The 16,106-nt window shown below is 37.8% G+C and overlaps 1 protein-coding gene across 2 annotated transcripts; it reads left to right on the top strand.

Moving 5' to 3' along the window:
* Nucleotides 1-371: 371 nt before the first annotated feature.
* Nucleotides 372-15,226, top strand: LOC107841783 (beta-glucuronosyltransferase GlcAT14B). 2 transcript variants are annotated; one of them, XM_016685627.2, is made up of 4 exons: nt 372-1,183; nt 2,674-2,749; nt 2,844-2,959; nt 14,406-15,226. In XM_016685627.2, the coding sequence occupies exons 1-4, from the start codon at nt 652-654 to the stop codon at nt 14,918-14,920; spliced, it is 1,239 nt and encodes a 412-aa protein (XP_016541113.2). In that variant the 5' UTR covers nt 372-651; the 3' UTR covers nt 14,921-15,226. The 2 variants fall into 2 exon arrangements, with proteins under 2 accessions (XP_016541113.2, XP_016541114.2); XM_016685628.2 differs by lacking the exons at nt 2,674-2,749; nt 2,844-2,959.
* Nucleotides 15,227-16,106: the final 880 nt, after the last annotated feature.

Genomic DNA, 16,106 nt, shown 5'->3' with positions numbered 1-16,106 from the left:
CATATCAAATACTACTATGCTGAAAAAAAGTTCTTGCAACTACAATGAATAAGTATATTCATGAGGGATTTGAAAATAGTAAAGTGAACGTATATCTTGTCATTATTTTAAAAATGGATATCCATTTTTAGCTAATTTTTTTGACTAAAAACAACAGTTGAAAATAATATTATAAAAAATAAGAAAAAAATAAGACCATGACAAAATACTATAAAATATTACTCTTCATAATTTCAATTTATTTAACCTATTTTCTTTATCTCTCAATAGGTTTTAACATATTTTTAATTTACAACCATAAAACTTAAATTTTCATTTTAATTTTTAAATGATTCTCTTACAAAGAATATATTCAGACCATCATCGGAAAAAAAATCTCCACTAAAAAAATGAGGCAGATTATTCCCTTCATTACACTTGTGTTGGTGGTGGGTCCCACTAACACCATTAGTCACTATGCTTAGAGAAGTAATCAAGATTACTTTATACAAACAAGCTCAAAAAAATTGCCTTTTTACAACGCTCCAAACTTTCCATGAACAGTTATAAAAGATTTATTTTTTTTGAAGTAAAAAGGCAAAGCAAAGATCAAGAATGGTAGTACTATTTTCAAGAAAATCTTGAAGACAATATAGTAAGCAGATCAAGAAAATGGAACTTACTATAAAGAAAACAAAATGGATGTTTCCTTTAGCTTTTGCTGTTTTAGTTTCCTTTTTCTTAATCATTTTCACTCTTTCAACTAAAACCCCATTTCAAAAATCATCCAATAAAGCTAAAGTTCCAATCTTTGTTGAATCAAGATTACATATATCACCTACTAGGCCAATTTCAACAATACCAAGATTGGCATATTTGATATCTGGTTCAAGTGGTGATGGTGAGAGTATAAAAAGGACATTAAAGGCATTGTACCATCCATTGAATCAGTATGTTGTACATTTAGACCTTGAAGCACCAGCTGATGAGAGGTTAGAGTTAGTGAAGTTTGTAAAAAGGGAACCTTTATTTGTTGAAGTGGGAAATGTGAGAGTTGTTGTGAGATCTAATTTGGTTACTTATAGAGGACCTACTATGGTTAGTAATACACTTCATGCTGCTGCTATTTTGCTCAAGGAAGGTGGTGAGTGGGATTGGTTTATAAATCTTAGTGCTTCTGATTACCCTTTGGTGACACAAGATGGTATGTTAGTTAAAAACTGTTTCTGTTTTTATGTATATTTGCCCTTTTATGTGTGTTTGCTAGTGAGTTATCCTTTTCTGAACTAGGACCATTTGTTTAATATTTCAATTTCACTTCCATTTGTTGAGATTCTTGGTTTTTAGATTGGATGAATGTGGTGTGTGTTAGAGTGGATTAGGGACCAACCAATTTAGAGGCTCATATTCATCAGGGAATGGACCGGTGGTTTGCTTATATGCGCTTGGGTAATCCTGCTCTTATGAGCTAGCTTTTGGGGTTTAGTTAGGTCTAGGTGCCATATCTTTTACATGGTATTAGAGCTAGGTCCATTCTCGTTTACGCTCTTAGTCCACTTTCCAGATTGGCCTGGACGTGAAGGGGGTATTAGAGTGGGTTAGAGTCCCACATTGATTGGGGATCTATTGGTGATTTGCCTATATGTACTTGGGCAATCCTCCCTCTCATGAGCTAGTTTTTGGGGTGGAGTTAGGCGCGGGTGCCATATCTTTGCAGTACTTGCTTGCTATTGCTTCCTTTTTATTTTTAAGATAGTCGATGCCAACTAATTTTCTTCAGTCTCAAATCTGTAAAGGAACTTCCGTTATAAGTGGTAGTGAGAATTACGGTGACAGTTATGTTGGGCCATTTGTGGTGGTGAAAGTCAAAATAGTAGTGAAAAAGAGGATCCCAGTAGACGAACCGGCACAAGGGACAGTAACTTAACTATTGGAGAATTAAGTCTTACTAGTTGTTATTGCTCTTACGTCAGCCTTGGTATGTGTCAAGAGTCTTTTTAATTTGAAAAAAGTGTGTATGTTCATGTAAATATAAGTGTGGAATTTTAGATTATCCTAATTTGCATTGAGGTGTAGTTGATCATAGATTCATTAAGTTCTCTCTTTTAAAAAATTCTACGGGGGTGAGGCACTTTGTGTGCAGGGGATTGTTGTGCAACAGTTTTACAATACTATGCTAATCATATCATCTGTCAAATAAATTAATAAATTTGTTGGATCCAAGTTTGATATCGATTCAAAATTGTGTTAAGCAGCTCACGTTTTAATATAAATGCAGGTACTGTTTCATTGAGCAAAGACTTGTATGTTTGTGTCAATATAAAAGTGTGAGATTTTAAAGAGTCCTAATTTGCCTTAAAAACAACAATTTTTTGGACCCGAGCCAAAATAGAATGTAACGGATAGGAAGAATTCATGTAGCCTAGATTGGAGTTGAGGTGTACTTGGTTGCTACACTGGTCGAAGTCCTTTTCTTTGTTTGATGGAGGGGAGGCATTTCTGTGTACATGATGTTGTTGTGGAACTCTTTACATAACTCTTATGCTAATCCTATCATCCGACAAGTAAATTTATTTGATCCAACTTGGAAATTGACTCAATACTCTAAGCAGCCGCATGTAATGTAAGTGCAGAAACTGGTTCGCTGATTACCGTCTTTCTAATGATCTCGTGCCTTGATATTGTGTTTGGCAGATTTACTTCATACTTTTTCAACCGTGCCAAGAGAACTTAATTTTATTGAGCATACAAGTGACATTGGATGGAAGGAGTATGTGGATCAATGAACCTATTTTTGTTGATTAGATTTAACGAGATTTAGTAAGTATGTTTAGTTTACTGAAATGTTATATTTCTGTTTGTAGATACCACAGAGCTAGACCTGTAATAATTGATTCAGGGTTGTACAGCCTGAATAAATCCGATCTCTTCTGGATCCCACAGAAAAGGAGTATGCCTACAGCATTTAAACTGTTCACAGGTGAGAATTTTGTGCATTTGTGTCGAACGCAAAAGGAAGCAATTGAGCTCTTTTGGTTGCTTTTTTAGCTTCGCTTTCTTAATCGCCATTCAGCTTGCAAAGTCGTATGAACTTGCTGAAGTTTCCCATAAAGCACCTCTAAATTGTTCTTTGGGTTGGTTTTTGGCCTATTTTCAGCCAATTCTGCCTGCCGTAAGATCTCCGTGAGTTAGTCAAGTGTATTTGGATTTCAAATCTGCTTGAATTAACAACTTAGTATCAAACACTTAAGGAATTTCCCATTGCATCTGATACCTGAAATAAAGATTGAAAGACATAAATAGTTGGAAAGGGAGATAAAAAGAAGTCTGATACAAGATCGACAAGGAAGACACTAACACACACCAAAACAGTCCATGATTTGAAGAACCGAGGACCCCTTTTGGTGACCCCTCTCGGATTCACTACACAATAACAATACAAGCACGATAACAACAAGATTCTAAGGCGTTCAACACCTATAATCAGCGAGTCACAAACTAAGATTAGAACACAATAACAAGAACAAAAATGACACAACAAGGTCTCGGGTTTGGACACCCAAAACCGAGAATGAACACAACAACAATAATAAGGTAGAATGATAGATAACTTGACACACAATGCACAAACACTATGAACCAAAGTGTATATTGAATACTAAGTCCCAAGAATTCATACAAATAACATCAAGTTCTTACGGTGACCTCAAGGGAACGGAATCCCCAAGCAACCAACGTTTCAAAACAAGCAACCAACACAAGTGATTCTACACTTGTCACAAGTGATATCCACACTTGCATGAACACTTTCAAAGAGCTCTCAAAATATCATCTAAGTTATGAGAAAATGACCTAATATGTTCTATTTATAGCTTAGGTTACAACTTATTACAAAATGACTAAAATGCCCTTAATGAGTCAACACTCCAAAGCTTGTTCCATTAGTTGGCCAGTCACCCGAGCACGAGTTCTTTACGTATTGATCCACAATCACGATCGTACTCGTATCATCCTCCCCTTCTTGAAAAAGGATTCGACCTCGAATCCGAACCTTCAAAACAATAGAGGAGACAAAAGAACACATATTCCTCGTGACATGAGGGTTAAAGTTAGCATAATCAATAAAAAAATATCAAACCACGAGTGTACATTCTACACATGCCGTGGGAACTTGGGGAATAAGATACCCTTCTAAGCACCAAAAGAAATACTTGTCTATCCACCTAAGTGTGACAAGAAACAAGACAAAATGAAAAGTGTACTTCCTTGGAGCAAGGACCATACTGTACTCTCGGGTTCTTCATCATCAAGAGGTCAAAGTGGAATCAAGATCTCACCTTCTTCGGGCCAAGCATCATCATGAGGTGTTCTCCTCATCAATCCGCAAGGCACATTAACTTTCCCTTCTTCCACCACCCTCTCGGGTTCACCATCATCTCCATCATCCTCTTAAGGGTTCCTTCACTAACATCATTTTTGGTCACTTTATCCTCAACAAAATCAGGATCACCCTCCACTAGTATAATGTTCCTTCGGTTTGGGCACTCGCTAGCTTTGTGACCCCAACCTTGACATTTAAAACAAACGATACCCTTAGGATTAGGAGTGGAAGAATTAGTACCTTCAAGTCGTGGATACCTTTGGATTGTTTTATCAAATGGTTTCTTCTCTAAGGGCTTGTAGGACTTGTCCCACCCGAAGGTCTTCTTAGCATTATTGTTCCTTTCAACTTCAATGGCCGCTTCTACAAGGTCCTAAATTCGGTCAAACTTGTGGACAACTAATTGAGAAACAACTTCATAGCACAAGCCACCCTTGAACCGAGCTAGGCTATGATTTGGAGGTTCGACTATGTCAAGACGTAGGATCAAGTTTTGAAACTCATCATAATACTCCTCCACACTTCTATCTCCTTGCCTCAAGAGCTTTGTTAGTTGCTCTTGTTTGTACCTTTCCGTGACATAGCTCTCCCTCATAAGAGCTTTCAATTCATCCCAATCCGGCAGGTCAAGATTGTTATTCCTTGCCCGTTGCAACCGCTTTGTCTCCCACCAAGTAGATGCATAACCTTCAAATTGAGCAATGGCATGTGCGGCTTTCTTTTGGGAAGTTAACTCGTTGAGTTGGAAAATCCGATTACATTGGAACTCCCAATCAAGATAGAGAGATGGATCACTAGTCCCTTTGAAAGAAGGAAGAGTGATCTTAATGGAATTTAGGCCCGTGTCTCTACCCATATTGCCTCCTTGGTCCACTAGACCTTCTTGAACATGAGGTCGGTGTCCCAAGTTGCCCCCATCATGAGGGGCCGGTCCAACTCTTCCCCCTCGGCCTCTATGTCCCCTGCCATAAACTCTTCTTCTATTGCGCACAAATTCTGCAAAGAGAGTTGCTTCATCTAACCCCTCACCTCCATAAAGACCCTTACCTTCCACATCATCAATTTGGATTGGTTGGTTTTGGTTTAGTGGTGCTCTCGGCATATCAAGGGGGTCTCGGATTTGGGAAGCTTCTTGATGGACTTGACTTCGGTTTTTTGGATAAGTAGGGACTTGATGGATGGGTTCATGGGTTGGTCTAGGTGGATTGAGCAATTGGGGAAATGTATCCGGGGTGGTAGCATGTCTACTAGTCGAGACGTGGTAGTGTTTCGGACTTGAATGGTTGTAATCTAAACGAACTTCCAATGTATCCATTCTCCTTAAAAAGGAACCCTCCATCCCGTCCATCCTCTCCATTCGACCACTAAGATCATGTTTCACGCTCATTATGGCCGCCAGCAAAGCATCCATGGTTACCTCTCTCGAGGCTCTTAGACTACCTTCACCCGAAGCCATCGTACCTAATAAGAAATACTAAACAAAACACAAACAATAACAAGTTAAGGTTAGCAAAAATCACCCTCACTAACTCTCAAGCTCACACTTTTTCAAGTATCACTCAATTGGTCTCACAAGTGTTGGTACACCGTTTTTACTCCAATGAAGTTACTTGGTCCCACTTGTGGCTTAAGGTTGGAATGAAATTTTGTTTGCAACGACTCAAAATAAATTTGTACGTACTTGAGTCAAAAGGCTACAACAAGTTTTCGAAAAGATAAAAGCACACAAAGAAACATAGACACGAATAAACGGACTCAAAACTAATTTACAACCTAGACAATTACTAGTTTGTTAATTAGCAATAGAATCAACAAAATGCAACTAAGAAACAAAGATTAGAAACTAAGAAATCAAAAAATTCGAGCTTACTTATGTCGCGTGAACAGTAAAACGTGATGACGTGGCAGCCACGTAATTGGTCGCGGTCCCACACAATTTTTTTTTTTTAATCACCAATTTGAAGCTTTTGTCTTGATATAATTTGGAATGGATGAGTTTGTCTTTTGGTGGAAAAATTCAAGTCTTGGAAACTTTTTTCAAATTCCAACTTAAAAAGTGAGACTTGACTTTACTATTCCCACAAAACAAGGTCCTTTTGAAATATGGAAAAATGGTTGACAAGTCTTTGAAGTGATGTATTCAAGTCTCTTCACCAACAACTTTTCAACTTTATCTTACACCTTTTTTGGATCTATGATATACTTTATATTGATTAAGAGATGTCAAGATGTGAAGAACAACAAGATCTCAATAACAATTTCTCAAGAACACCACCAACATTCACCTCCAAGTCCACAACAATTGCAACACACGGCCAAGATCAACAATATCAACACACGACCAACTTCCAATTTACATCAACAAGGTCAACAACATAAGCTCAAACCTTTAGATTTAGACACTTTAGTGTTGGTGAGAAAGAAACCAACACTAGAAACAATCTAAACAAACAAAAGACTACAAGATCTAGCCACAAAGAAACATGTCTCGGCCAAGAACAAGAACAACTTCTACACTTTCCTTTTTTTTTTGTATTTTTAAGCTAGCTAGCCCCAGATTGATCTTGTGAAAACAAAATCAAGCCATGCTTTGATACCAAATGATACAAGATCGACAAGGAAGACACTAACACACACCAAAACAGTCCATGATTTGAAGAACTGAGGACCCCTTTTGGTGATCCCTCTCGGATTCACTACACAATAACAATACAAGCACGATAACAACAAGATTTTAAGGTGTTCAACACCTATAATCAGCGAGCCACAAACTAAGATTACAACACAATAACAAGAACAAAAATGACTCAACAAGGTCTCGGGTTTGGACACCCAAAACCGAGAATGAACTCAACAATAATAATAAGATAGAATGATAGATAACTTGACACACAATGCACAAACACTATGAACCAAAGTGTATATTGAATACTTATACAAATAACATCAAGTTCTTACGGTGACCTTAAGAGAACGGAATCCCCAAGCAACCAACACAAATGATTCCGCACTTGTCATAAGTGATATCCACACTTGTATGAACACTTTCAAAGAGCTCTCAAAATATCATCTAAGTTATGAGAAAATGACCTAATATGTTCTATTTATAGCCTAGGTTACAACTTATTACAAAATGACTAAAATGCCCTTAATGAGTCAACACTCTAAAGCTTGTTCCATTAGTTGGCCAGTCACCCGAGCACGAGTTTTCACGTATTGATCCACAATCACGGTCGTACTCGTATCAAAGTCAGTACAGCTCAGCAACAGGTTCTAGAAAGTAGTTATAACTGCCAATTAGTTAGGCAGTTCACTGTTCACTGTTCATTCTCAAAATTTGTTAAAAGTAGTTACAATTGTATTCATAGTGTATTCCATTTTTAGATAAATAGGGAATCTGTACAACAAAGCATCATGAATAACAAATATCAGTTTTTGTTCTAAATTTCTCTCTATTTTATTCTCCTCTTCTCTTCTCTCTTCTTCTTAATTCATCTTGAGCTGAAATCTCGAACTCCGTTCCTGAATCAGCTGCAAATCTCGAGTTATCCTCTATAACTCCTACATTTGCATAATATTAGTATCAAAGCCAATCGAATTCTTGGCAACCATGACGAAAACAACAAGATCCATTGATAGTTCTCCAGCTGAAATGGGGGAAATAAGGGATATCCTACAGAAATTGATAGCGGATATGGGAACTTAGACGGGGGAGGTCAGTAGCTTGAAAAGATTGGATCAAGTAGTGATGGAATTGAAAGAGCAGTTGGTGCAATTAGGAGAAAATAGGAGGGAGAAATCTCCTGTGGACAGAGCAGGTCCCTCACATTCAGAAAAAAGAGAGCAAGATAAAAGCCCTGCAAGCTATAACACTCACAACTCCAATTTCTCAAGATGGTCGAGAATGGATTATTTGAGATTTTTTTAGGGATGATTTACGATCCTGGTTGTTCAAAATTGAACAATTCTTCTCCATGGAAAATGTTGCTAATGAGGATAAGGTTTCAGTTGCAGCTTTGCAGTTGGAGGGAGAAGCCATTCAGTGGCATCTATCTTTTATGAGGTATAGGCAGTATTTGCAACCGCCTACATAAATGAGTATGTAATGTCTATGGTGGATAGGCTTGGTACTAACTTTGATGACCCTATGGAGGAGCTGAAAAAGATCAAACAGGTGGGGAACGTGAAAGAATATCAGGCTGTATTTGAGAAGTATTTGACTAGGGTTAAATTGTCTGAAGAAAATTTGTTACATTGGGGGTTTGAAACCTGACCTGAACATTGCTGTGAAGATTACACAACCTACATCACTTTCACAGGTGTATAACAGTGCAAGAATGCAAGAAACATCTCTTACTGCCATCAAACCATCTAGTGGATTCCATAGTTTCAGCACATCTAAGAGATCAGCTGAGCAGAGGTTGCAGAGTAAACCAGGACTATTACCAACTCCAACTATTGGTTATGCAGGGCCACAAAAAAGTGTTAACGGGAGAACGTTGAGTATTGAAGAAATGAATGACAGAAGATCTAAAGGTCTTTGTTACTTCTGTGATGAGAGGTACACTTTTGGTCATAAATGCAAAACTGTCAAGCAGTTGTACTTGCTGGAAATAGAGGAGCAAGATGAGGGTGTTGATGACCAGATTTTGGAAATGGTAGACGCTAAATGATAAAGAAATGGACCTTGGACCTAACTCAACCTCAAAAGCTAGCTCATGAGGGGAGGATTGCCCAAGACCATATAAGGAGACCAAAGACCCTTTAACCCACCGATGTGGGACTCCAACACCCCTCGCATGCCCAGGGCTAGACATCTGGAGCGTGGACAATATAAGACGGGGGGCTCAACATCGGACACAATGAATTAGGTGGGCCTAACTCTGATACCATGTGAGAATTAATAGAGAAAATATTATTAAAATTGTGTATTTACATAATTACATAGAGATCCTATTTATAGACACTATAGTAAATCCTTTTCCAAGTAGGATTTTGATATACTACTCCTATTTCTACACATATTCTAACACTAAAGAAAGTCAAGAAGTGGAGATGACCAACACAATGGAGCAACTGGAATTTTCTATTCATGCTTTAAATGGTTCCGTAGGATATAGGACCTTGAAAGTGACTAGCTGTCACTTTAAAAAGTCTTTACACATCTTGATTGATACCGGTAGTTCACACAACTTTATTGACCCTGAGTTAGTACAACAATTGGGGTGTACCATCAGATCAGTTCTTCCTAAAAAAGTTGCAGCAGCCAATGGAAATGACATGTAAGTTGACAAGATGTGCACTATATCTTGGTTGTTACAAGGAGCTGAGTTCTTTGCTGATTTCTTGTTGTTACCACTAGGTTCTTGTGGGGTGGTTTTAGGGGTTCAATGGCTGCTCACCTTGGGGGATATTTAGATGAATTTTAAGAAACTCACCATGGAATTCTACTACAAAGAGAAGAAACATTGTCTCAGAGGTGCAGGAAGTCAAGTCACAGCCTTAGGAGCTGGGAAAATGGCTAAGTTTTCAGGTAATCAGTCTCAACTATACATGATCTAAGTAGTTATTTCTATAAATAGTGATGTACAATGGTATGCCATTGAAACTAAGGAACAACCTGAAACAGATGCAAGGTTATTAAGTTTATTGCTGCAGTTCCAACCTTTGTTTAAAGAACCTACTTAGTTACCACCTTCTAGAGGTGTTTTTGATCATAGGATTGTGTTACACCGTGGTACTGAACCTGTAAACAAGAGACCATATAGATATCCATCTGTGAAAAAGGATATCATTGAAGGGTTAATACAATAAATGCTAGATCAAAGGATCATACAACCTAGTTGTAGTCCTTTTGCTTCTCCTGTTGTTGTTGTTTTTGTTGGGAAGAAGGATGGTTCTTGGAGGATGTGTGTGGACTATAGAGATTTAAATAAACAGACTGTCAAGAACAAGTTTCCAATTCCTATTGTTGAAGACTTGTTAGATGAGTTGGGAGGGTCCAAGATCTTTTCTAAGATTGAGACCATCAGTTGAGAATGGCAGAGGATGATGTACCTAAAACAGCTTTTAGAACACACTCAGGTCATTTTGAGTATTTGGTTATGCCCTTTGGTTTATCAAATGCACCGGGAACTTTCCAAGGACTTATGAATTTTGTATTCAACCCTTCCTGAGGAAGTTTGTATTAGTCTTCTTTGATGATATCCTTATATATAACCAGAGCTTGGAAGATCACTTATCGCATCTTACAACTGTTTTTTGAAGTTATGATGCAACACTAGTTGTTTGCTAAAGAAAATAAATGTTTCTTTAGGGTGTTGAGAATTCAGTATCTTGGCCATTTTATTACTGAGCATGGAGTGTCTCTTGATCCGCAAAAGGTGAATGTTGTGCAGAATTGGCCTGTTCCTACTACTCTTAAGCAGTTAAGAGGATTTTTGGGATTAGCTGGATATTATAGGAGGTTCATCCAGGGATTTGGTATAATTGCTAGACCATTAACTGACCTCTTAAAGAGGGACAATTTTAAATGGTCTAATGAAGCAACTACTGCATTTGCAACTCTCAAAGAAAGACTTACTCAGGCTCCTGTTTTAGCTTTACCTGATGCTACTAAGCTCTTTATTGTGGAAACTGATGCAAGTGGGATTGGTATTGGTGCCGTTCTCATGCAAGAGGGCCATCCCATTGCTTTTATTAGCAAAGCTTTTGCTCCTAAACATGCAGCCATGTCCGTATATGATAGAGTTATTGGCTATTGTGCAGGCTGTTACCAAATGGTCACAATATCTTCTTGGACAAAAATTTGTCATTAGAACTTATCTGAAAGCTTTGAAGTTTTTAATTGAACAACAGTTGCATACTAACTCTCAACTCTTGTGGTTGACTAAACTAATGCCATTTGACTACACAATTGAATATAAGAGAGGGGTGGAAAACAAAGTGGCTGATGCTTTATCAAGGGTGACAGGTGCTGAACTTATGTCGTTGGTGCTTTCTACTGCTATTTGTGATCTTTTCCGGGCCATAGTTGGTAGTTGGCAGGTTGACCATAAGACATGAGACAGAAGCTCTTATTCATAAACTTCAGGCCTCTCCTGGTACCCTCAAGCAGTATACAACAACAACAACAACAACAAACCCAGTATATTCCCACATAGTGGAGTCTGGGGAGGGTAAAATGTACGCAGTCCATACCACTACCCCCGAAGGAGTAGAGAGGCTGTTTCCGATAGACCCCCGGCTCAAGACAAAAGACCGTAGACCAACAGTCGTGCAACATGATAAAGAACAAAGAACCAACATCCACAAAAATAAAGTATAATTAACCAAAAGGCAAGCAATATGCTAAAGTAACAAAAGAACCAACATTCACAAAAAAAACAGTATAATTAACAACCCAAGGACCCCCTTCCCCATACTTGGTGTAATAATCAGTTAAGGAGGAAAGGAAGACTTGTGGTGGGAAATGACCACCAGCTGAGAATTCAAATCATCACCTTGTGGAATTCTTCCCCTCAGGGTGGCCACTCAGGCATAGAAGCCACCTTGAAGAGATTGCTGACTCTTTTTTACTGGAAAGGACTTCGATCTGATGTACAGATATTGATTCATGCTTGTGATGTATGTCAAAAGAACAAAGCAGACTTAGCAGCTTCTCCAACCGCTGGTCATACCTGATGTAGTTTGGTCTCAAATCAGTATGGATATATCACTGGACTTCTTAATTCTAGAGGTTATGAAGTCATATTAGTGGTGGTTGACTGGTTAAGCAAATATGCTCATTTCATGGCTCTTAAACACCCTTATACTGCTGCATCTGTTGCTCAATTATTTTTGGATATGGTAGTGAAACTTCATGGTCTTCCCGATGCAATTACTAGTGACAGAGATGCTATTTTCCTTAACACCTTCTGGCAGGAGTTATTCACCTTACAAGGGGTCCATCTACACACATCATCAGTGTACTACCCTCAGTCTGATGGCCAGACTGAAGTACTAAATAGTTGTTTGGAGACATATTTGAGGTGTTTCTGTAGTGAAGATGCTTCTAATTGGTCAAATTGTTTAGCTATGGCTGAATACTGGTACAATACATCCTATCATTCATCTATCCATATGACTCCATATGAAGCATTGTATGGCAGACCTCACCCTTTGCACTTGCCTTACCTTCCTGGTGAATCAGCTTCAGCTGAAGTTGATAATTCTCTTCTCCACAGAGAAATGATTTTACAACTTCTCAAGCACCATTTGACCAGGGCTCAATTGAGAATGAGGCAGCAGGCTTACCTACATAGGAGTGACTGGTCCTTTGAAGTTGGTGATTGGGTCTACTTTAAGACTCAGCCTTATAGACAACAGACTGTTTCTACTCAGTTTCATCGCAAATTGTCTTCTAGGTACTATGGTCCTTTCCAGATTGTCAAGAAGGTTGGCCAGTAGCATATACTCTTTTGTTTCCCGCTGATGTCAAGATTCACTCTACTGTGCATGTGTCATTACTGAAGAAGTGTTATGAGCTACCTGCTACTATCTCTTATCCCCTTACCTTGGATATTGCTCATCCTCACTGCCCCTCTCCGGAGAGTATTTTGCAAAGAAGGATGGTGAAGAAGGGCAATAAGGTTGTTGCTCAGGTTTTGGTTAAGTGGCAAGGCCTATCGGCTGATGAAGCTACTTGGGAGTTCTACAATGCATTGTTGACTAGGGTTCCCACTTTTAATCCTTGTGGACAAGGATCTCTTGCTGGGGGGAGTGTTGATACATTAAATAAAGATTGAAAGACATAAATAGTTGGAAAGGGAGATAAAAAGAAGTCAGTCCAGCTCAGCAACAGGTTCTAGAAAGTAGCTATAACTGCCAATTAGTTAGGCAGTTCACTGTTCACTGTTCATTCTCAAAATCTGTTAAAAGTAGTTACAATTGTATTCATAGTGTATTCCATTTTTAGATAAATAGGGAATCTGTACAACAAAGCATCATGAATGACAAATATCAGTTTTTGTTCTAAATTTCTGTCTATTCTATTCTCCTCTTCTCTTCTCTTCTCTCTTCTTCTCAATTCATCTTGAGCTGAAATCTCGAACTCTGTTCCTGAATCAGCCTGCAAATCTCGAGTTATCCTCTATAACTCCTACATTTGCGTAACAGCATCCTTTCAGCTTTGTGCATTGTCTATTGGAATTTCCTCACGTGTGACTGTCTCTTCCGTTCCTAAACTCCAGATGGAGTTTATCATAACCATAGACATCTTCTCCAGAAGGTTACACAGAAGTATAGATGTTAGCGAAAATGTGTTTTGTTAGGGAAAAACATTGGGTTTCTGGGTGCGGAAGAAGTGCTTGGTTTTGGAAACAGAAGAACATAAAATTTGAAGTGCCAGGAATACACCCAAGTGACTTCATTATGCAGTTAAGTTGTTATTTTTGCTAAGTTCAAGTATGATTGCCCCAGACCGTATGATCTCAACCCGTTTTATAGTGGACTATGTTTTTGTTGTAACATAAAATATGATCATTCGGGTGTCCGAGTCGTCAAATTGTATGAAACTGGGAAGGATATCTGACCGGACCTGATTACACAAGCTCTTGGTAGAACTATACGAAGATGACTGAACAGAAAGTTTGTATGAATTGAAAAATAGATCTTGATGTGCAGAAACTCTCGAATGTTTGCCTCTTGTTCCTTGAACTTGGCAGAACTATATTTTGCGAATGCCTTCTGCAAAATATAAAGATGAAAGCGAAGACACTTTGAACTAACATTTTCTTTTATTCTTTGAACTGCAGTAGTGATAGATAAACTCATTACAAGCAAGCATTATTCTATTGCATTTATGTTAAAGTTTCTTACTTTGAATAAGTTATCAGAGGTCAAGTTCCCTTTTCTTTTTCTCCTGTGTGATCACTGTTTCAATTTTTGCAATCTTTGTCATATGTCTATGAGATTAGCTACTATAAATATTTGCTCCTATAATCAAATACCAATATCCATAACATATCTAATATTTTGAAAATGTGATGTCATCCCTTTTCCTCAGGCTCTGCTTGGACGATGCTCTCTCGCCCCTTTATAGAATACCTTTTATGGGGGTGGGATAACCTCCCGAGGATAGTCTTAATGTACTATGCCAACTTCCTTTCAACGCCTGAAGGATATTTCCACACTGTCATTTGCAATGCAGAAGAGTTCCAGGATACTACTGTGAATCACGACCTTCATTTTATATCCTGGGACAACCCTCCAAAGCAACATCCACATGTTCTAACTCTTAGTGATTACCAAAACATGGTGGACAGCAATGCATCATTTGCAAGAAAATTCCGCAGGAATGAGCCAGTGCTTGACAAGATTGATTCTGAACTCTTGGGGCGTAAAGCCGATGGTTTTGTTCCTGGTAGTTGGTTTGATGGTGGAGATGCAAATGCTACCATCTCACAGTACATTCTAAGAAACATAACTTCACTGAGACCTGGAGCAGGTGCACAGAGACTAAAAAGTCTTATATCTGGTTTGTTGTCTGATAAAGATTTCGACTCTAAACACTGCCTCTAGTTCCCGACTTTTTGTTAGTGGCGCATTATAATGGAAGTCTATCGGTTGCATAAGTTAGTTGATCGTTGCTTACTGCCCTCGAATAACGATGTAATGAGTGGGGGATGGAGCAGCTATACTTATATATAGTGCTATAAGGTTAAGTGAGGAGTAGAAAATGTAATGATTTATAGGAGCAATTGCTTGTAATTTTTTGTTGGCCAAATGGCTGAGGGGATGTTACTATTAGTGAATGAGGCACATTCTTGAAAGACATTATTGAGTTTATGCTATAGTAAATTCAAGAATTTAAACAATTCACAATTATTCTTCTGAATACAGTAAGTGTATTGTGAAATTAGTCGAGGTTCGTGCAAGCTTAATTGAAGTTGGTTTGAAGTGTGATAAACAACACAATTGAGTCGTATCTGCGTTTACAAAGATGAAAGGCCTAAACATCCGAAAAGAAGTTACAAATTTCACGTTTTGATATAACTAATAAAGTTGTTGTCATGTGGCTAAGAGGTCACAAATTCAAGTTGTGGAAATAATCTCGTGTAAGGTAAGGCTACGGTAGACCCTTGTTGTCTGATCTACCATAATCAATTACACGAGAAATAATACCCTATATTAATTTTTCTTGTCTTTACTTATATGAGACACTTCCCATTTTGAAACAACCTAAGTTTGACTCAAATTCACTAATAATAATATTGAATTTCACGTTAACCTTCATTGGTTCCACTTATAAGGTTTCGCTAGATTAAAGATAATAATATGTTTTTCTTAAACTTCGTATCCGGTTAAACTATGACACATAAAATAGGACAGAGGTAGTATTTGATTATATCAAATTTTAGACAATATTTTTATATCAAACTAGTTGTGGAGTTAATGGTTCAATAATTTTTAGTCACTACTAATAACCCAATTTATAGCTAGAATTTTAATTTTGATTTAACATGACCGTTAAATTAACATTTTGCATCGATATGTAATCAATCAAATCATTTTGAAATGGTACCAAAAATACTATTTTATCTGGTTCATTTTATGTGAGCGTACCTGAGTAAGCATAAAACTTTTTTTTAGAAAATTACTTTTGAAACTTCTTACCATAAATATATCAAATCATGATATAATCAGTAAAATAAAAAACATATTTTATTTAAATATTACAGAGTTGCTAGTACCTGTGTCAATGAGA

The sequence above is a fragment of the Capsicum annuum genome, chromosome 9 (genome assembly GCF_002878395.1).
Source record: "Capsicum annuum cultivar UCD-10X-F1 chromosome 9, UCD10Xv1.1, whole genome shotgun sequence".
In the NCBI taxonomy this organism is placed as follows: Eukaryota; Viridiplantae; Streptophyta; class Magnoliopsida; order Solanales; family Solanaceae; genus Capsicum; species Capsicum annuum.
Note: the sequence above shows the minus strand (reverse complement) of the source record. Positions and strands in the feature narration are given on the sequence as shown.